This window comes from Manis javanica, chromosome 14 (assembly GCF_040802235.1).
Source record: "Manis javanica isolate MJ-LG chromosome 14, MJ_LKY, whole genome shotgun sequence".
Taxonomy (NCBI): Eukaryota; Metazoa; Chordata; class Mammalia; order Pholidota; family Manidae; genus Manis; species Manis javanica.
The window spans coordinates 85,855,910-85,879,953 of record NC_133169.1 but is presented as its reverse complement, the minus strand read 5'-3'; the positions used below and the strand labels follow the sequence as shown (position 1 = coordinate 85,879,953).

Sequence of the window (24,044 nt, the reverse complement as noted above, 5' to 3'; positions counted from 1 at the left end):
ACACCAAACTGGCTTCCTTTTTCTGATACTTCATTCTGACAATATATTTTAGGTTTGCTTCTTTATTCAAACCTTGTCTAATATGACAGCTTACTTTTCCTTCTAGAAGTCTTTTCTCATTTGAAATCTAAATTTGAAAATAATAGAGCACAGCACTCCAAATGCCCTGTAGCACAGTACATTAGGCTAAATATTCAATAACAGTACCCTGTAGATTGTGAGAATCAGTTTCAAGCTATGACAGGGAGCTGAGGCTAACAATTATGCTTAAACAGCTGGTGCACATGTTCTGTGTGGCATTTTCTAAATGTCCTGCCCTCGCCGTAACCTCAGGGACGTTAAGTCTTAAGGGAGGCATTTGCCTTTAAGCACCTATATTGCCCTGTTTTGTAAAATACTTTGCAATCAGCTTTGACATTCTTCCTAAGTATTTATAACCCAGATCAATACAGCCTCTTGTAAGATTACCAAACACACATGTGGTCGGTCACCTTAAGTGAACAGATGCCAGAATGACTATTCAACACCTGACTTTCCTAAAGCCACTGCCGGGCTGATATGATAAACTTTTTCTTTTCCAAAGACTATACAGTAGGTTAAATATTCAGAAACAGGACCCCTGCAGATTTAGAGAATTGACGATCATCTTAAGACTGAAGCTATGACATGGGTCTGCAGCTAACCATTATGCTTAAGCAACTGGTGCACATGCTGTGGTGACATTTTCTAAATGTCTTGCCCTCACCACAATGTATCTCTGATAGACTATCTACCAAGTATGAGGGATGTATCTTAATCTGTGATGAAAATGACAGCTAAATATCATCACCTGTCCTAACTACTAAAGTACCTACTTTCTCTCTTTAGAACTATCTTTGTTGTATGTAGCACAAAGAAACTAGATTTTGTTAAGATAGGAAAATGGACACTCTCATAAGGCAGCATGATTTATTATAATAATGATCAATCATAAGTATTCTTTTCAAACATGTGCTGATCAGTAATCCAGATTAGGGGAAAAAAGTGAACCATTAAGCAATGTAATAAATTACTTATGAAATTAAGAGTCCCTTGGCCTACTTTGATTCCCTAACTTAACCAAACCAGATGTTTCAAGTAGACTCAAGGACAGTCTAACAGAAAACATAGAGGAAATGACTGCTTCAACGTAATTTGAAGTAATGATCGCATGCAGTGACCAAGGAATAGAAGTTAGCTCCTTCTAAGCAATCTATGATACTCTTCTTTACCCAAGGGCTGGGAATTGAAGTACAAGTTTCCTCTCATTTCCCTTTTAACAATATAAAATTGCAGGCATAGATACATTTAATCAGATTTCTCTTAGATTCAAACGACTATACTTAAACAGATCACGGTCAAACCCAGCCAGTTCACAGGGTTTATAAATACAACACTGGCAATACTATGATAAATGAAGTTTCCATGAGGCTGGGACCTTAGGATATAACAGGTAACAGCTGAATTCCCAAGAAAAATAATAGTTTATAGGAATATATACTAAGGCCCAGTTCCTATAAAAGGCCACTTTATAAACAGGAGGCACACAACAGCCCACAGCCAGTCTACGAAATGGATTCTACTGTAGGGAACTAAGGCTAAAGTTTAAATAAATAGGCCCAGTGAAAACTATAAATGACGATGGCACACTACAAACTCAAGACAAACTTTAAAATGGGTGCATGTATCATTCAAGACATCAGCAGAAAACAGTACAATCAAACTGAGTAATTCGAAGATGGTTTAGGAACATGCTATAAGGATATGGGTAACATGCAGGGAAACCACAGGCTGTTTTAGGGCACTTAGGCCTGAAGAGACACAGGGAGGCAGAAGAACCAGGAAAGCAAGGTGTGGAGACAACACCACTCAACAGGGGCTATGACTTTTAGCCACCCAGGGCAAGCAGCAGGGAGGGAGCCAGGAGAATCTAACTTCAGCCTCACTCTCTGATCTCCATTTTCTACCACTCTCACTGCCCAAACCTAACCAGGAACCAGTGGACAAAGGTGCCCCTGGATGCATCCAGATAGGTCAGGTTCCTGAAGCCAAGAGCAAAGGTGGAAGACAGATATGGACGGGTGAGCAGAAGATCAGCTGGCATGTGAACTAATAACTTCAAGATTTTTACAACATCTTATTTTGGAAATATCTGAAAATTACTAACTTTTTTTTTAATATATCAGGGATCATGTATTCATGGATATCCATGGATTCGTAGCACACGTAATTAAAACTCAGGCAGCTCTACTTTCCAGTGAGTTGTAAGTTTCTTCAGTGGCATACAAAATTCTGAACTATTCCTGTGCTTTATCATCAACCTGTTTATTTCACCATTTTGTAGATATATGTAGTAGTGTCCATCTAAACGTTTTCAGCTCCCTCAAATAACAGTGAGTCTTCATAAACCAAGACCACACTAGGTTTTTAAGACAGTAGGACTACCCACCAGACTTTATTTTTTAATGTAACTAATATCACATATTCAAATGAGAATTTATAAAACATTAAGTGAAATGGCCAGCTTGCCATTATTCACAGAATTACTATACTACTAGACAACAAATTATGCTTCAAATTCAATCAGCCCCAGCAAGAAGAAAAAAAATCATTTATGATTTACATGATGGAGACATAACCCAACACAAGAACAAATGATAAAAGCACACTGAGCCTATACTAACTAAATTACTCAGGCAGTAACACCAAATCTAGCTAAGTCATCATGTATAATATTAAGTACTAGAAATGAAAAACCAGGATATCATATGTGGAGATTCAGTCTGATCACATCTTACAGCATGAAATATGAGCAATAACTACTACTCACCAATTACCTACTGATGAGGGCCTAATTAGTGTCTGGCATTATGTTAAATATTTTACATAATTTTATTTAATTTAATTCTCTCATCCCTGTGTGGTTTTTATACTAATGTAAATATAACCAAATGAAAATTACTAAGACGACTCCAAAACTGAGGCTGTCATATATTGGGACATCTAATCTACAGTATTGATCCCATTTTCCTTGCACATGTCAGAGCTCCTGGGTGATCCTGTCCTCAGGAAGGCTACCCGAAAGACAGACCAGAAGGTAGATCTTCATTACTCTAAGTCAGACATAGTCACTGCTTTTCTCTTAACAATGATTAGTGAGGAATAGGCATGTTACACAATTCAGATTTAGGGCAAATCTGTTAGTGGCTTCTAGAGCATTTGCTTATAAAGAGAGACATATGGAAGAAACAGTCCTTTTTTTCTTACTAGACATACAGATGTGTGCAAACATCATGCCTAGAGCATCTGCAGCCATCTCATACAGGGCACACTGAAGATGGCAGAGCTGGAAAATGTTAAGAACCTGGATCCTTGATGATACTTGATACCGCAAAACCTTTAAGCTTAACAACCCTGAAGTCACTTAATCTAACTTGATACCCTTAATTAATAAAAAATAAATACCCCATTCTTCAAGCAGTTTTGGAGCTGGGTCTTCTGTGAACTGAAGCATAAAATATCCTAACTAATACAGGTACTATTATTAACTAATAATAAGAATTCATCTTTCCAGGGCTTTTTACAAAATAAGAACTAAAAGCATAAGTTTAACAAGGACTGTATAAGCTGCTGTAAGAAGCTGAATGGTGATCTGCGCATTCCCCCTGCAGAGCACAGATCTAACACAGCATCCAACAGAAATGGGCACAGAGAAGGCTTAGAACCCTCCCAACAGCAAAATCGCCAAAGGGCTAGCAAAGCTTGGAAAGTGAGAGCGTTGATCCACATGCCTCATAACACAAATTCCTAACACCATGGAAACTACTAATAATGATTAATAAGAAATAGCTAAAAAGTGACAAAAAAACAGAGGGAGGGGTGAGATAGTTTCTGATGTAGAAGTAATTTCAACATGTTTTAACTGGTTTAAGGTTTTTAAAAATCTGAATGAAACTCCACCACTAACTCAGGTCACTCCTGAACACACGTAACAAGGGCCCATCACTTCTCCAGAGGTTATTGCAAATTGCTGAGCTATTTAAAGTAAAATTTTCAAGAGACTTAAAATAGGAACATAAGATGAAGGCAACTTAATTACAGCCTTATTAACAACACAATACTGAAAGGAAACTTTGGAAATCAAATATTTGAATGGAACCACATTAGAAGAGGGAAGTACTGGTACCATCAGAAAACTTAAGCAAAATGGATTTTTCCCTGTAGATAATAATATAAACAACTTTACTATATGTCCAAATCATAATTGTACCTGTTGTCTTTTGGCTGCCATAATGTTCAGCTTATCCACTTCAGGTTTCAGGGCTTTATACTGTATTCCTAAGTCTTGTTCAGTGCCAGCATTTCTCAGTTTCAAGATACCATCTTCCACCTCCAAAAAAGAAAAATTCTAAACAAGTCTGTACATAAAGAAGATCTAGAAATTATTATTGCTTCTAACAGCTACTCAGTTAGCAATCCAAACTTTCTTTTGGGTTTACATGACCCTCAAACATCTGAGCAGCTGCTACAGGGGAGCTTTGTCAGAGGTGAGAAAGACAACATTATACTGACTTCTATCTAAAAGCATACAATTTAACATATCCTGGTTTCTTAACTCTGGAATTCTACTGATATAAGGAAATGTTTAATCATTACAGAAAAAGGGAAGGAGTCAAAAAACAATACCTTTGCTACAAGTTCTTCGTTAGACCAAGATGACACAGACTCACCGCAGGCCAGCATGATGTACACTTGGAATAGAGGAGTAAATGATCCTCGTCCACTAGATAAACCAAGTTCAAAGCCAAACCAAATCCTATGCTGAACTAAGTATGGCCAGCAGCAGCCTCACTGTGATAGAGAACAACTATAAACACAAGCCTGTACTTACAACTTTCAGTTGAACAAGTAATTTGTAGACATCTGCCATGTCAGCCAAAATCAGCAGCCGGGTGACAGCAGAGAGCAAAGCTCGAGCTGCGCGAACCATGCTGCCGCGCTTCACGGAAGAGCAGGGGTCATCGGCAAACTCACCAGCAGCACTCTTCATCAGGTCACCTGGTGCCCAGAGTGAACACAAAAACTCAGCAGGACTGAAACAAACAACTGATCGACACTTTAAGAACTAAAAATAATCCAAACTTTGTGAATTTAATGCACAGAATTTAGTTTGAAGGTTTTCATTTTTGATATATTTTTTCTTTTGTTTGTTTCACAGCTATCACTAAGAGAGGCACCCTCATGTTGCTGGTCAAAGCACAGTATCTGGAGAGTGATTTGGCACTATCAAAAGCCTTAAATATTTATTTCTAATGACCTAATAATACTTATTTCTAAAAAAGGAGCCTTATATGTATCCTAAGGAAAAAGAATCCAAGATTTGAATGGGAGAAAAAAATGGATCTAATGCAATCTACCCTCACACATCCACAGAATAATACAGAAATACAGCAACCATTATGCAGGACCACCACACTTCATTAACCATCCCAACTATCTAATGTGTACAGCTCTCACAGACGCACTGGTATGTGAAAAAACAGAGTTCAGGCACTGACTCATTTTCCTCATGGTAAAACACTGCCAACATCTCAGATGCTCAACAAAAAGCATCTAGTTTAACAAATTATAGTACAGCCTACAATTCACTATTATGCAAACAGTAACATATATGAAAAACTGTTAAGGCTTATGATGAATTACTGAGCAGAAAAAAGATGAAATAATAATGACATATAGTCTATGTCCTTTAGCAAAAAGAATGGAGTCAAAAGGCAAATAATAGTTACATGAAATTACAATCTGACTCTTCAAATTATTCTATACTTGTAAAAACATTTTCTATAATAAACAATTACATCCATATTTTTTAAGAAGCTAAAAATATATACATTTTACTATCATTATTAGGAATATCCAGCTCATACAGTCTTGAATTCAACAATGCTAAGAATTTATGTATAACATTTCTGGAACTTGTAAAATAACTCATAGTTTCTGTCACTCATTTCTATTAATACTCATATATTGTCCCTCTTTTCTTATAGCTGGGAGCAACTGGAGGGCTGGGGCTGGTCCACCAATACTGACAATGCCTTTATGGTGACATCTGAATTCCAGGAAAAGCAATTCCTCCCTCCCTTGCTGAATGTGTCCACTTCACATTAAAGCCGAAAGGTCACTTACTCTCTCATCTCTTCCACAAAAGTAAAAATATTCACTCTCAAAGAGCCTAGCTACTTCTGAAGAGATCTACCAAATTTCTCTAAGCTAGCAAATTCAGATGCAGAATATGAGCTTGGCGGTGGGGCAGTTAGATGCACTCTCAGAACCATATCCTAATTAGGCTTAGAAGTACCATTCTGTACCAAGAGTAAAGACAGGCTCTGACTATCTGTCAGGTCAGAAATGAAGAATTTCATAGTCAAAACTTTTTCCTGGATCTACGATACAAACATAGGAAGATACAGACATATGGCAACTATTATGTGGATATATAACATTAAAAAAAACTATCTTACTGTACAGTAAATACAGGCCTCATTTGGTCATTTATTCATTCAACAAATATTTATTTGAGCACCCACTATACAGCAAGGAATACATTAGGTACCAGTGATAGAACATACAAGAAAAGATCCCAGTCCTCATGGAGTTTCAAGAAAGGGGGAAGACAGAGAAGCAAACAATTAAAAGTTGATGAAGACAAGGCACTTTATATTCAAAGGGCTCACAAATTAGAGAGTATTACAATGCAATCAGAATTACAATGGCCCTGTAGACAAAGTGCAATGAGAAGATAGTAGGAAAAACTATTCACAGAAGAAGTCTCAAAAGCATTGTATAAAAATGTATTTCCATTAAATAGTATTAGTAATAAGAGATATTAAACAAAAGATATTAACCTAAGCAATAAGTTAAATTTCACCTCTTTATTGAGAGTTTACTGGACACTAAAACAAACAAGTCCACTGCGAGGGATACAAAACTGAACAAGGCTCTCACTGTTTTCAAATGGTTTGTAAACCAGAAAAGAGAAATGTACATGGCATTTTAAAATAAAAGCTGTAAGAAAAGCACAAAGTACCACAGGGCTTAAAGGGAGGAAAGGAAGCACTAATTAGACCAACTTGGGAAAGAAGTAATATGCCAAGAGTTTTATGGAAGACATGGTACACTAAAATGGATTCTACCCTCAAAGGCTAAGAAGGATTTTTTGCAGTAGAGTTAAACTAGGTGGTAGTTGCCTTTCTTTACAAATGAGACAACTTGAAGCTTAGACAGGTTAACTAACTTAACCACAGCCACGTAGTATTTAATTATAGTACTACATACTAGAGTAATATATACCTAATATAATACAGTAAATGGTAGAGCCAGGGTTTGTAATCCCAATGTTTATGCTCTTAAGACCACTAATCAAAGTGAGGAACACAGTAGAAGGTATATTTCGGGGCTAAGTTCTCTAGCCTAACTGGGAAGCAAGGAATGCGTACAGAAGCCGAAGATGGGAATGCAAAGGCCATGGACCTGAGCCAAAGAGGGAAGTCAAGTCAGAAGTACACAGGATTAACCTAACAAAAGTACATACATACAATGGAGGTTCCTCAAAAAACTAAAAATAGAAATATCATTTGGCCCAGGAATCCCACTCCTAGGAATCTACCCTAAGAATGCAGCACTCCAGGTTGAAAAAGACAGATGCACCCCTATGTTTATCGCAGCACTATTTACAATAGCCAAGAAATGGAAGCAACCTAAGTGTCCATTAGTAGATGAATGGATAAAGAAGGTGTGGTACATATACACTATGGAATATTATTCAGCCACAAGAAGAAAACAAATCCTACCATTTGCAACAACATGGATGGAGCTGGAGGGTATTATGCTCAGTGAAATAAGCCAGGCGGAGAAAGACAAGTACCAAATGATTTCACTCATCTGTAGAGTATAAGAACAAAGAAAAAAACTGAAGGAACAAAACAGCAGCAGACTCACAGAACCCAAGTATGGACTAACAGTTACCAAAGGGAAAGGGACTGGGCAGGATGGGTGTGGGAAGGGAGGGATAAGGGAGGAAAAGGGGCATTACAATTAGCAGACATAATGTAGGGTGGGGGGCATGGGGAGGGCTGTATAATACAGAGAACACAAGTAGTGATTCTATAGCATCTTACTATGCTGATGGACAGTGACTGTAATGGGGTATGTTGGGGGGACTTGATAATAGGGGAGACTAGTAACCATAATGTTGTTTAAGTAACTGTACATTAATGATACAAAAAAAAAAAAGTATATACATACAATAGGCCTGACCAGAGAGAGAGGTCAGAAAGCCACAGTGAAAACCTGGGAAAAAACAGTAATAAATTATAATGGCAAGGGTCAAATGATAAAACCTTCGATTATGAAAAGCAAGGGAAGAGAAAGTCATCGGAGATTACTTAAAGGTTTCAAGCTAGGGTTATCTTGAGATGGAAAAGAGGGTCAGACTGCTGTATGAGTGCACATGAACTGGGGAAGATTTTTAAAAAGCTGGAGGCCTCAACAACCAAAAACCAAACAACCCGATTAAAAAATGGGCAGAGGATATGAACAGACACTTCTCCAAAGAAGAAATTCAAATGGCCAACAGGCACATGAAAAGATGATCCACATTGCTGATTATCAGGGAAATGCAAATTAAAACCACAATGACATATAACCTCACACGAGTTAGGATGGCCAACATAGAAAAGACAAGCAACAACAAATGCTGGCAAAGATGTAGAGAAAGGGGAACCCTCCTACACTGCTGGTGGGAATGTAAACTAGTTCAACCATTGTGAAAAGCAATATGGAGGTTCCTCAAAAAACTACAAACAGAAATACCATTTGACTCAGAAATTCCACTCCTAGGAATTTACCCAAAGAAAACAAGCTCTCAGATTCAAAAAGACATATGCACCACTATGTTTTATTGCAGCACTACTAACAATAGCCAAAGTATGGAAGCAATCTAAGTATCCATCAGTAGATGATGGATAAAGAAGTGGTACATATACACAATGGAATACTATTCAGCCATAAGAAAGAAACAAATCCTACCATTTGCAACAACATGGATGGAGCTAGAGGGTATTATGCTCAGTGAAATAAGCCAGGCGGAGAAAGACAAGTACCAAATGATTTCCCTCATTTGTGGAGTATAACCATGAAGCAAAACTGAAGGAACAGCAGCAGCAGACTCACAAACTCCAAGACAGGACTAGTGGTTACCAAATGGGAGGGGTAGGGGAGGATGGATGGGGAAGGATGGGTGGAGGAGGGAGAAGAGGATTGAGGGGTATTATGATTAGTACACATGGTGCTTGGGGGAGTCACAGGGAAGACAGTGTAGCACAGAGAAGACAAGTAGTGACTCTGTGGCATCTTACTACACTGATGAACAGTGACTTCAACGGGGTATGGAGGGGACTTGATAATACAGGTGAATGTAGTAACCACAATGTTTTTCATGTGAGACCTTCATAAGAGTATATATCAATGATACCTTAATAAAAAACTTTTTTTTAAGCTGGAGCCCTTGAGACTGGATTTAGGAGTAAGGGGAGGGAGACTATGACAAGAGAAACAAAACAAACCAAGATGATGAACTGTCTAAAACAATATTTTCCAAAAGAAAACTGGTCAACAAAATTGAATGCATACGCATAGGTCAATGGAATAGAAAATGAGAATCCAGAAATATAGTCAATCAATTTTCAACAAGGCTGCTAAGACCATTCATTAGGGGAAAAAAATAAGTCTTTTCAACAAATAGTGCTGAACAACTGGACATCCATTATTTAAAAGAATGAAGTTGGACCCCTACCTCACACCACATACTTTCAAAATAAGTCAAAACCTAAATATAAGAGCTACAATTACAAAATGCTTACAAGAAAACATTGATATAAGCTTTCATGACCTCTCATTAGGCAATGGTTTCTTAGCTGTGACACCAAAAACATCAACAGAAGAAAAAGTAGATCAACTGGACATTATCAAAATTTAAGATTTTTGTGCTTCAATGGACAATATCAAGAAAGTGAAAAAAACCAACAGATGGGAGAAAATTTTTGAAAACCATGTTATTTGATAAGTATCCACAATATATAAAGAACTCTTATAAATTCAACAAAAAGACAAATAGTCCAATTTAAAAGAGTCAAAGGAATTGTAGACATCTCTCCAAAAAGGATACATATAAACAGCTAAGAAGCACACGAGAAGATGCTCAACCTCAGCTGTAAGCACACTGCAAATCAAAATCACAGTGAGATACCGCTTCATTTCTACTAGAAAGGCTATAATCAGGCAGCTAATAACCAAAGTTGGTGAGGATTAGAACCCTCATGCCCCAATGGTGGGAATGTAAAATGGTGCCACCACTTTGGAAAACAGTCTAGCAGTTCCTCAAAAGGTTAAATGTAGCGTTACCATATGATCCAGCAGTTCCATTTCCTAAGTAGATACCCAAGAGAACTGAAAATATGTACATAAAAACTTACATGAATGTTCACAGCAGCACTATTTGCAGTAGCTGAAATGCGGAAACAATCCAAACATCCATCAACTAATGAATCGCTAAACAAAATGTGATATCCACACAATGAATTTAAAGAAAAAAAAAAAGGAATAAAGTACTAATACATGCTACAATATGGGTGAACCTTCAAAAAGCATTATGCTAAGTCAAAGAAGTAGTCACAAAAGGCCACATATTGTATTATTCCATTTATATGAACTGTCTATAATAGGTAATCAATTGAGACAGGAACCAGATTAGTGATTTCAAAGGACTGGGGCAGACAGGAAGAGTGAACACTGCTAAGAGGCACAGGGTTTCTTTCTGAAATAATGAAAATGTTCTGGATTACATAGTGGTGATGGCTGCATAGTCTTGTAAATACCAAAAAACGACTGAACTGAACACTTTCAAAGGTTGAATACCATAGTATATGAGTCATGGCTCAATAAATAAAAACATAAAAAAGAGTATCAAATGCAGTGACCTGAAAGAGCACAGGCCTTGGAGCTGAGGGCAAGCTTACGTTTTGGCTTCACCACTTACCAGCTATGTGACTGGATTCCATAGCCTGTTTCCTCTTCTGTAAAATGAAGAGAATACCTTGTTGTGAGGGTCAAGTAAAAAAAGATGTAAAATGCTTAGTTCATTGTCTTGCACTAGGAGACAATATAGGATTGGTAGAAATTATTATTTGGTAAAACAAGGTAAGAAGGGAGAGAAAAGGTCTTCATTGTGTTTCATGCGTTTTCATTTGTTCAACAATGACTTTCAAGAATATACATGCTTTCATAGCACAGAGAAGACAAGTAGTGACTCTACAGCATCGTACTGTGCTGATGGACAGTGACTGCAATGGTGTGTGTGTGTGTGGTGGGGGCGGGGGGGCAGTTCTTGATAATATGGGTGAATGTAATAACCACAACGTTGCTCATGTGAAGCCTTATGTACATGCCTTTCAGTAAATGTTTACTGAGCACCTTCTATGAGCCAGGCACTATTCTAAACATCTGGGATAGAAATTAACTAACCAGACAAAAATCCCTGGCTCCAAGGAGGCAGCTGATATTCTAATGAGGTCAAGATAATAAACACAAAAAAATTAATCATATAATTTGTTAGACAAAAGTATTTGGGGAGGGACGGGCAGAAACAGAAAGAAGAACAGGGAGAGTTGGGATACAAGATGCAATTTAAAATGGGGAGATCAAGGCAAACCTTGTTGAAAAGGTACCACTTGAGGAAAGTCTTCAAAAGGAAGCAGAGGAGCAATGTGGCTGCAGAAAACATCCAGGCAGAGGGAGCATCAATTCAAAGACTCTAGACCCTAGGGCAAATGCACACTAAATGTTCCTGGAAGGCCAAGAAAGCCATGTGGGGGGCATGGAGGGAAGGAGGAAGAAGAGTTTGGTGAGAGATACAAAAGACAGATTGCGAGTAACAGAACCAGTTAGAAATAAGACTGGTTTCAACAATTCGGCCTGCTCCCAGAAGGAAAGGTCAGCAGCATACAATGAAACTTTTTTGTTTTTATTTTATTTTGTGTAGAGATAGCAGGATAATGTAAGAGACAGGATTATGAACTGAACTTAGAAGTCAAACAGGAACTTCAGCTTCACCATTAAACAGGTTTGTTTCCACAGTTGTACAAGAGAGAGAATACAGGTAATCCTCACTTCGTACAGAAGTGCAGATCAGTAAAAATGACCACACAAGCTGAAACTCTAGAAAATGATCTTAATCCTCAATGGGAAAATTTTAAATTGTCCTGTGCCTTTAAAATTGTTAAAAAGTTAAAAGCTCCTTTATTGTTGATAATAAATGCATAGGGAAGTGGGTGGAAAATAGTATGACTAACATTTATTTAATACATTATAATTTAAAACATTATGAACTCTGAGAATTAAAGTGTTTTCTTTCTTTGTGAGAGAACTTTTCAAAACTACTTTTTGAACAATGCCTGTGTTCTTCAAAATTTGACATAGGAGAGGGAGCACATTCATCTTTTCTAACCCTTGGCAGACTGTCGTGTTTCTTTCTAAATTTGGGTCCATTTCCAGTACTTGATCCCCTGCACTATCAAAGTCATGAAATACCTCTCAAGGGTTCCTCGAATGTGAGGGTTTGATGGCATTATCTGAACACCTCTCGGGCACCATCCTCTTCACCACACTACATCTTTAAGTTTGCCTTCACTCAGTTTCTCTGACTGCTTATCTAGTCTCTTAAACAGCTCTTGTCAACATGTCCAGTCAGTTATTTCTTCTACAACTTCATTTACATTATATTTAAACTTAAAGTTTGGCCTTATCACTTTTTCTTTCTTTGCTTCACTTTCATCTTTGTTAGAAAATTCCGTTTCTAATGATCCCTTTTTGTAAAATGGTTCACACGGGTTTATCATGGGGAGACAAGGAGGCAACACAACTACACACTTGACATAAACTGCATAGTTGCATGGTTACCAACCACTAACAGACTTTGAAGAAGGGACATGATTGGTCAGTGACCTTGACACACATCTGTTACTCATGTAGTGATTTGTACACTTAAGAGCTAGCAAAGTCTGTAACTTATGCAATCACACAGTTAATATACTATGGTAACTAAACTCTGAACCATGTTGTTGGGAGACTGGTGTTATTTAACTGAACTGTGGTAACTGAAATTTGTGCATATTGAAACCATGCAAAAAGTGAGGACTGCCACCATGCACGCCCGCAGGTTGCTACAGAAAGGAAACCGAACATTCAATAGAAGCCCATAACATCCATTACCACTACTGGCATTAGTTACAGATGGAGAGGCGAGAAGGCAAAAAGACACTTTAGACACATAATTAAAGAATGAAGGTTCTACCCAAAAATGGACTAACAGGTACCAAAGGGAAAGGAACTGGGGAGGATGGGTGGGCAGGGAGGGATAAGGGGTGGGGGGAGAAGAAGGGGGGTATTGAGATTAGCATGCATGGGTGGGGAGGGAGAAAGGGGAGGGTGGGCTGCACAACACAGACAGGACAAGTAGTGACTCTACAACATTTTGTTAAGCTGATGGACAGTAACCGTAATGTGGTTTTTAGGGGGGACCTGATATAGGGGAGAGCACAGTAAACATAGTATTCTTCATGTAAGTGTAGAGGGAGGGAGGGACGGAGGGAGGGAGGGACGGACGGAGGGAGGGAGGGAGGGAGGGAGGGAGGAAGGAAGGAAGGAAGGAAGGAAGGAAGGAAGGAAGGAAGAAAGAAAAGGGGGATTACTCCTTGATAGGATAAAACTATTGGTAAATCAAAGATCAACGCATGCTTTACATCTCCTTAATGTTGATCACTTAAAGGGTGTCAGATGATCAGCTATGGAGGTACTCTTTTCTGATAATATTCCTTTCTCTTAATAAAAAAAAAAAAAAAGCAGTTACTGTGTGCTGACCTCCAATGAGTTCTGCAAAGTGGTATAGAGGGCATGTCAAAGTGTGGGCAAAGGGTCTGTTTGTTTCTATGCAGAAGATCAAGGCCTAGCTTGGATACCCAGAAAATGAACTAAGATGTGATATGAGGAGGAGCTTCCGGCATCAGCACTCTCTGGAGGACTTGTGCAAGGGGATGATCATCAAAAAGCCTCCACAGGGATCCGGACAATGCTGCGGTTGTGGCTGCATCCACCCCACCGTTTCCTGGACTTGCCATTGGAATGAGGAGGGAGATGTCTAGGCTGGCATGTGCATACAGTGAGACAATGAATTTGACCGGATCTGTACTGTTGGAACTCAACCAGGAGTTGGGAGGGGTGCAAGTTGTGGCACTCCAAAATCTTATGACTATAGACTATCTACGGTTAAAAGAACATATGGGATGTGAACAGATCCCAGAAATGGGTTGCTTTAATTTGTCTGATTTCTCTCAGACTGTTCAAGTACAGTTGGAAAATATCCATCATATCATAGACAAATTTTCACAAATGCCTAGGGTGCCTAAATGGTTTTCTTGGCTTCACTGGAGATGGATGGTAATTATAGATTTGCTTTGTTTATGTCACTGTATTCCTATTATGTTAATATGTGAGCGCAAGTTAGTTGGTAGTTTAAAACCTATACATGCTTAAGGTACTCTACAAGAAGATATGTCAAAGAAATAATCAATCCTCCCATGTTTCCTTCCATATGCTACATCTATAGCTTTTCTTCTTCCTTCCTAATTACAACCCTTAAATAGAATTCGTGCCTCATATTGAATTTACCGAGTATCATAATTCCTCCAGGTGGTAAAGATACCTCAAGACAAGTGCTGGGCATAGAAACCACAGGGCATAAATCTGCAAAGTAGTAAAAAGCTAACCTTTTCAAACAATATGGCTTCTCTCTCACTTACCAACTTTACATTTCCCTGTATGGCCCCGGAAGATGACTGGTTAGCCAGAGACGGGTAAGAGTCCTCAAGGGAGGAACAACCTAAGATAGGCACAGTCGCAGGGGGGCCATCAGGTGATAAATTGGGGATCAACAGAGGTGAGACTCAAACCTCACCCCCTCTGCTTTGAGAGAAATCTTCTGCATCCGTGGATGTCTTGCTGCCCTTGTCTAGCCTGGATTAATACTTAGTCCATAGGCACACACCTGATCATCTACATTTGCCCTCTTACAGCACTAAACTATGTTTTCTACCTTTATCTTGCATCTACCTACTACTTCAGCATTTTATTAAAAATAAAAATAAAAATAATAATAGAGGGAGAAATGTGGGATCAACATATAAATCAAGTACAAAAATCAAATGAATATTCATATTTGACCTGATTGTTTATAGGTCACAATGCGTGATCAAAACCAAAAGTTTCTGTGATGACTGCCCTTGTACTGTTCACCATGTAAGAATTTATTCACTATGTAAGAATTCGTTCACCATGTAAGAACTTGTTCGTTATGCTTCAGAAGATTGGAGACTGACGAGAATTAGGCTTGAGATGGATTAATGATTTTGCATTGAGCACTGACTCCCCTATACAGAATTTTATTGTTGTTAACAACCATTTGATCAATAAATATGAGAGATGCCCTCTCAAAAAAAAAAAAAAAAAGGAATGAAGGTTCTAGATCCCCTACAGGTACACACATGCTCAGGACCACGGAGGAAGTGAGGAGAGCCATTAAAGGAGGAAAAGGAGGTTCTCGTACTCAGATGAGAGTGAAAGCAGAGGCAGCAAGGCTTGCAAGCAGAATGAAGCTCAGATTGTTGGGGAATCTCATTTTCTCGGACACAGTAAAAAAACTGAGCAGGGTGGAAATGGAAATGAGGGCTTGAGGAAAGTGGAAAAACTATCTGAATCAATTGCTATGGGAAATGAAAAAGGGAGTTAACCTGAGGTAAATGAAAGAACTGTGGGCAGAAGTAAAGGCCCAATTAGGCCAAAGAGGATGAACTTAAGTCAATTAATCCATCTAAATGAATAAACTCTTCAATGATTAGCTTACATTCAAACAGAAGAGTGGAAAGTCCCGTAATTTTGAACTTAATTTTAGTCACTTAACTTCTCTATGCTAATCTCTAAATTTTTCACACACCCAATCTCTTTTTTCAACATAACCTTCCCCTGAATTCTCACTCCCAACCAGGTTCCTCTTAATCTAATGCCTTCTCGGTCAGCTTAACATCATTCCAAAGTAATATTAGGTCAAATGACAACAAATAAGTGGAACTGGAAGGAAGAAGCAAAGTGAGTTAAATATATTTACATTCATCCTAATCTCTTTCAGCTCACAGCCATAATAGCAAATCCTTAACTTCATGGCTAACATATGGTGTAAATAATGAAAAATATATCAGAAACATACAGTATGATGGATTAAAATGTTCTAATTTTCTCTACTCACAAAACTATGAACAAATATGTAAATAAGCCACAAGATAAAAGCAAGGTCCTCAAACTTCAGCTGAACAATTCTCTCTGTAAAAGGAACATAACACAAAGCCTGACTTGAGATGTTTAGTAAGTCAATACCAAAACTGAAAATTCTCTAAATAGTAAAATATAACTATTAATTAGTTTATGTAGCATACTTGTAAGACTTCTCAAAAGTACACTTGTACACGAAGGGGAAACTGAGGCAGACAGGCCCTCTGTCCAGGGTCACATGGTCAGCAGTAAAGGCTGAGAACATAAATGGGTCCTCTGGCCTCATCCCAACAGTCTCCATCATCTACATTACACCTGGTATTAGCTAAGATATCAAGGAGATCAAAACTGAGAGAACCATCCATTACTGTTCCATCTACCACAAAATCAGATCTGTCAGCATGCCCATTCCCTGATGTGTTCCCCTAACTAAGCTGAAGATAAAAAGTTAAATTCCTCAAGAGTTCAAAACAAGGATGATGGGCAATTGTAAAAGAATTAAACCAAAAAACCACAGTCCTACATTAGAACAGGGCAAGATGGAAGCTTTTCTGAAGCATCAAGTATCTTGAGTAAGTTCCCTTCAAAGCAATCCAACTTTTATAAAGTTATAGGGATAGGACAGGTTTGGGAAGGGAGGCGGGGGGCGATGAGAAAGACGAATAAAAAGAAAAAAGCTTGGGCTTTTTTTAACCTGAGCTTAAGAAATAGAAGATATTCTAATATGTTGCTCCTAAAACAAAGACTGTTCCGAAGTAATGTTAATCACTAAACAAACTACTCTCCCAGAACACTGCCAGAGACGAAGCATTGGAATTGCGTCTAAAGCCCAGCGTATTTGGCAGCTGTTGTGGATTTGGGCTGCTTCATCTCTACCTGTTTTCTCTTCTGTAAATTGAGGGTACCATTTCCCGCCACACCTGGTTGTTCTGAAAATTAAATGAGGTAATAAATGCAAAGCTCAATAAATACTTCCATGACCCTTCCACTTCCCTATCTCCTTTCCCCAATTCTTAAAACTATTCAGACCATGGTCATTGTTCACACAGCAACTGTTTATTAACATTGTTAAAATAAGGTCATGCTCACAAAATATGGTTAAGACAAGTGGCAAAATATGGGAGTCATCTGCAGTGCCCCTTATTTTATGTTATTATTTGTGTTTAGTTGCTGTGGAAGTTCAACTATTATAAAGATCCTAGGTAGACACTTCTCAAATAAAACTTTTTGTGAAAGCCTATTGTTATCAAGCTGCCAAATCCAACAGAGAAAGATATTTTCAGACATCCACCTGAATATGCTTTTGAGGACAAGCAAACACCGCCGTGTGTCAAAATAATAAGTTTCCACAAAAAGAGCTAAAAGCCATTTACCATCTTAAACATGTTTAAATTATTTACTCATGCCAGGATCAAATTCATAGCCATTTGTGGCGGAATTCTGATTCTTCCTCTTCACCAACTGATTTGCCTGCTCAGATCACTTTGATCTCTTTATATCAAAATGATTTTAAATGTCTCAAAATTCCTTCTATTTCTCAAATATTTCATACTATACTAGTGAACAATGGCAACCTTCAGTCTTTAAATAAAAAACTACCCTATTTATCATAATCCCTTAAAATTTTTGAATATAGAATAAAACTCTGGCCATAACAGTATTCAGAGAAATCTTTATTTTCTGGTTCTAAATAACCTCCTTAAATCATATTACTTTATAGAATATATTACTCAGCCATTAAAAATTCTGTTGTATGTAGGAGAATACTTAATAATACTAAAAGATGTTCAGGAACCATGAAGTTTAAAAAGTAAATGATATTATCAAGCAAAACACATTTCTACCCACGTGAGTATGTTCACAGAAAACAAATGTATGGGTGAAGACCAAAATGTTAACCACTGGATTCATCTCTGGGTAACATAACTATTTTACCAGGCTAATTTTATTTTCTTCTTTTTGCTCTTACTATCAAAAACATGTTCCCTGCAGAAAATTAATTTTTGTTCAAAGCAAGTTTTTGATTCTACTCAAAAATTAGCCAGAGGAAGGGAAAAAAAAAAAGTGCAGACACGACACAGTTAAGTCTGTTATAAACTGCCCTGTGCTGACCAACCTGGCATCTTTTTACATATTAGAAAGTAAAAAATATCAGCTGTGGATTCTTGTACATAAAACTTCCTTATCACAGGATTCCTAAGTCTTAAAACTTACTTTTTTAGTGCTTTAGTTATACTGGTAAATCTACTTTATATCAAATTATCTTAAATATATCAATTGAAGGATCTCACTCAGAAATAACATATAACTTCCTATTTATGACTCCACCAACTTCCATTTTACAAAGCAATAAATGGACAGGACCAACACTTAAAATTATTTGCTAATTTCAAGATGACCAAAAATTAACCCATTTCCCAACCTGTCCTGTTTCCTCTCCCTTATACTCCCCCTGCCCCAAATTTTTTAATTCACTTTCCATGATCTGGTAATAAAGTAAGACACTTTCCACACTTACCAATGAAGGTGAACTGGCAATACAGTTGCAAGAAAAAACAGATTTCAGAATACAGTTCTTATGGGAAGCAACCAAATAATGGTATGTAGCTGACAGAACCCACCTGCCCTGTGACATGAGGATGAACTTCAATAAAACACTTAATCCTCTCCACCTCCACCTTTCCAACAAGACTCCTAGATACATCTCTATAATCACAGAAAAATTGACAATGACTCAAAAAATTCCTGACAGATGCTTTAAGAGAACTTTTTAATCCACAAAACTATCTATCTTTTGAAAATAAACACAGGAAATAAACATTTAATATATTATTTAAATACTATAAGCCCATCTGAATCAATTTAGAGAGTACATAGTAAACTCTCAACCTACACCCTTCTCCTATTCCATGGGATAAGGACGGGAGCTTTGAAATTTCTACTTTTTCCAGTCAACAAAATGGATTTAAAATAAGAAGAAAAGTCAAAATAGAGTACCACACATATTCATGTTCTCATTTTCCTTACTAATTCAAGTGTGCCCTGCTGCTATTCAGAAACACTTCAAAGAGAAGCACTTACTTCCTGATTACACATTCAAATAAATGCATAACATGCATTTCAACTTGGAATCACTTGCTTAAGAAATTAACTTGTGGAAACCATGGTACTGCAACATCACGGCTGAAGTTATGCCAAAGTCAAAATTTCAAGACCTAAGATAATCTTCCTAAACTACACCGTACAAATATATTAAGGAAGTAACATTACCCACTCAAACAAAGAAGTATTATTGTGCTGCTTAGTATTATTTGTTTTTGTAAATTTAACAAGATAGACTTTAAAAAAAGAGGAGCAATTTCAAAATGACAGGAAACATTAGAATTTAATAACTTCATTCTTCTTTCCTCACTTCCATGCTGGCTCTGCAAAGCAGCATATGCTCACACAAGGACAGTGATCCAGAAGCAGACAGCATCCTTGACACATCCCAAGTCAAAGAAAATACAACCCCCACCCTAGAGACTTACAGTGTAAGTCAGACAGACAACTTTAAGACATAAAATGTCTAGATGACAACCAGTTAATGATTTTCTGGAATTTATATTTTGCTTTTCCTGCTCAAGCTAAATGAGGAGCAAGAGAAAATGGATTAAATGGTAAGAACAGAGGAATGGGGGTCAATAATGAACAAGTTTTAAATTAATCATGGTTCACAGGAACATATGAAGGGCAGGAGTTGGAGTGGGAGTGCTTCTAACAACAGACCCAGCCATCAGGGGATCACAGGAAAAGAGGCATCCTCAAAAATAAAAGAGAAAACAGGATGAAAAATCTACCAAGATGGCAAGGGAAAAAGAAAAAGGCAAGATAACAAATGAGAAGACAGAACTCAAACCAAGTGTATGAGAAAAATCAGCTGATCTTGTTAGGTTTAATGAAGAAAATGATTATACTAACCTGAAAACCTAATTAACTTAACTTTAACCTTCTTCAAAATGTTAAATGTTTTTCTGCTATCACTCTTCCTCAACATCATTAACACTTTTTGAAACCCACACTAACATTCCAGGGTAGGAATATTTTTAATTTTTCACAGGAGAAAAATGACGAGTCCATATATAAGATCAAGCTCATGATCCCAATCAGATTAAAACCACACTAACAAGACCAAACAAATTAAAATGCAATCTATGTCAATACCCACACAACGTTCCTCAAAGCTTAAGTTTCAAGTCTTCACATCATGAACTTAGCAAACTCCAACTCCACTCTGCCTCCTGTCTACTTTTCAAACCCTATTTAAAACAGTCACTGACAGATGCTTTCTACTGATCACATCTGCCTTTGAACATCTATCTCCAGGCTGCCTATATTAGATGTGGGTACATCAGTGCAAACCTGTCAACATGTGCACAGGACAGAAGACCAATTTTCACCTCCTTCAATCTCTCTAGTCAGTTACCAGGGAGAAAATTATGCCTCAAGAACCTGACAGCTTAGGCTCAATATCCTTTTGCCAGGGATAAAATAGATCATTATTTTCCTTAAAATTGCTTTGGAAAGATTCACAATGAAAAATAAATAAATACACACACACACAGACTATATATACACAAACATATATACACTCACATTTTTCCTTCTTCTTACATACCACTCCTTCAAGCTGTACCAAGGAAGATGATATCTATGTCCTCAATTTCACTACACAATTGCTGAGATAAATAAAAGAATCTCTTAATATTAAAAACCCTCATTACCTGTCCCTTAATAATGACAACACCCTAAGAGACCATCAGTTTTACCTGTCTGGGTAATTCTCTTCTTTCCAGATTCAAAAAAGCTTAGAAGATCTCTTGAAACAAGACTATTAAAGAATATTCTCATCTATCAACTACAGTTCCTAAGATCATGTAGATGCTAGCAAACTCAATAATTTTAACTGAACTATTTTCAAAGACTAATAAATACTACTTCTGTGCTCTAAAAGTGACACTTTGTATGGAAAAGATGGTTGTTCTAATGATTGAGACTTAGTATTGAACAATCAATGGATTGCTCTCAATAAACTTAAGTCCTACTTTTGCTCAAGGACATGCACTTGCAAGACACTCAGTTTACCGAAAATGGAATAATGATCTGAAACTCAGAACTTGAAAAGCCTTCAAAGAAATCTTAAGACAAATACTGCCTAAACAGAAAGACAGCAGTGTGAGAGGAGAGAAAGAAACCTCCTCCCAAAACCACATATAATATGAAAATACAACACGTAGGTCAGATCCTGAAAGAGGAACAGGAAAGAAAGCTGCAGTAGACTGTCTACACCTGGGGAAACCAACACACCTCAAGGAAAACAGCACCAGACCCGCTCCCCTGTGACCTCTGCCATCACTCCAGGGACTGCGCAGGTCCAGAGAGGAGAGCTTCTGGGCACTAGAGAGCACCACCTACAAATATGAAACATCAAAAGAACCTGTTTCAAATCAAAATACCACAAACATGAGAAAGATGGCCAAGTGAAACTGAACTCATCAATCTTCCTGAAAGAGACTTCAAAATAAAAATCATAAACATGTTCATGGAGCTACAGAAAAATATTCAAGAACTCAGGGAGAAATTTAGGAATGAGATACAAATGTTCAAGAATACAGTATCTGAAATGAAACACACACAATGGAGGGATTTAAAAGCAGATTAGATGAAGTAGAGGAGATGGTAAGTGAAATAGAAATTAGGAATACAAAGAAGCTGAGGCACAGAGAAAAAGAGGATCTCCAGGAATGAAAGAATATTGAGAACTGTGTGACCAATCCAAACGGAACAATATTCACATTATAGGGGTACCAGAAGAAGAAAGAGCAAAACAGATAAAAGTGTCTTTGAGGAGGTAATTGGTAAAAACTTCCCCAATCTGGGGAAAGAGATAGTCTCTCCGATCTCCCAGTACAAGGAGCCCAAGGAAGACAACACCAAGACATATAATAATTAAAATGGCAAAGATGCAGGATAAAGACTGAGTATGAAAAGCAGCCAGAGAGAGAAAAAAGATTACATACAAAGGAAAACCCACTAGGCTATCATCAGACTTCTCAACAGAACACATACAGGCCAGAAGGGAGTGGCATGATATATTTAATGCAATGAAGCAGAAGGGCCTTGAACCAAGAATACTTTGCCCGCAAGATATTCATTTAAATTTGAAGGAGAGATTAAACAATTTCCAGATAAGCAAAAGCTAAGAGAATTTACCTCCCACAAATCATCTCTACAGTTTAGTTTAGAGGGACTGCTATATATGGAAGTGTTCCGAAGGCTAAATAGCTATCACCAGAAGAAATAAAAGCACAGCAAAGGAAGTAGACCAACTCATTACTAAGCAGATCTAAAATCAAATCAACCACCCCAAAGTCAGTCAAGACATAGACAAAGAGTACAGAATATGATACTTAATATATAAAGAATGGAGGAGGAAGAAAAAGGAGGAAAAAAAAAACCCTTTAGATTGTGTTTGTAATGGTATACAAAGTGAGTTAAATTAGCCTGTTAGATAGTAAAGAAGTTAGTTACCCTTGAACCTTTGGTAACCACGAATCTAAAGCCTGCAATGGCAGTAAGTACATACCTATCGATAATCACCCTAAATGTAAATGGTCTGAATGCACCAATCAAAAGACACAGGTCACTGAATAGAATAAAAAAACAAGACCTGTCTATATGCTGCCTACAAGAGACTCATTTCAAACCCAAAGACAGACACAGACTAAAAGTAAAGGGATAAAAAAAGGTATTTCAAACAACTAATAGGGAGAAAAAAACAGGAGTTGCAATATTTGTATCAGACAAAACAGACTTCAAAAAAAAAAAAAAAAGACTTCAAAACAAAGTAGCAAGAGACAAAGAAGGACATTACATGATGATAAGGCGGTCAGACCAACAAGATATAAGCATTATAAATACTATCGACCCAACAAAGGTACACCTACATATGTAAAACAAATTTTAACAGAATTAAAGGGGCAAATAGAATATAAGGCATTCATTTTAGGAGACTTCAACACACCACTCACTTCAAAGGACAGATCGACCAGACAGAAAATAAGTAAGGAGACAGAGGCACTGAACAACACATTAGAATAGATGGACCTAACAGACATCTATAGAACACCCCACCAAAAGCAGCAGGATACACATTCTTCTCAAGTGCCTATAGAACATTTTCAAGAATATATCATATACTAGGCCACAAAAAGAGCCTCAGTAAATTCAAAAAGAGTGAAATTGCACCAACCAGATTCTCACACCATAAAGGTATGACCAGAAATAAATTAGGCAAAGAAAACAAAAAAGACCACAAACACATGGAGGCTTAACAACATGCTCCTAAATAATCAATGGATCTATGACCAAATAAAAACAGATAAGCAATTTATGAAGACAATGACAACAATAACACCACAAAATCTGTGGGATACAGCAATGCCCATGCTAAGAGGGAAGTATACCGCAATACAAGCTTACCTCAGAAAAGCAGTACAATCTCAATTCACAATTAATGAAACAAGAAAAAGAAGAACAAATGAGGCCCAAAG

General features: G+C 37.5%; 1 protein-coding gene across 1 annotated transcript in view; it reads right to left on the bottom strand.

Annotated features, from left to right (window-relative positions):
• Positions 1-24,044, bottom strand: part of CTNNA1 (catenin alpha 1) — a 208,072-nt gene that overhangs the window by 121,635 nt on the left and 62,393 nt on the right. Inside the window, exons 4-5 of the mRNA XM_037016061.2 lie at positions 4,910-5,076; positions 4,289-4,408 (exon numbers count right to left, since the gene is read on the bottom strand). Coding sequence (XP_036871956.1) covers positions 4,289-4,408; positions 4,910-5,076 — 287 coding nt within the window. The remainder of the gene's footprint in view (positions 1-4,288; positions 4,409-4,909; positions 5,077-24,044) is intronic.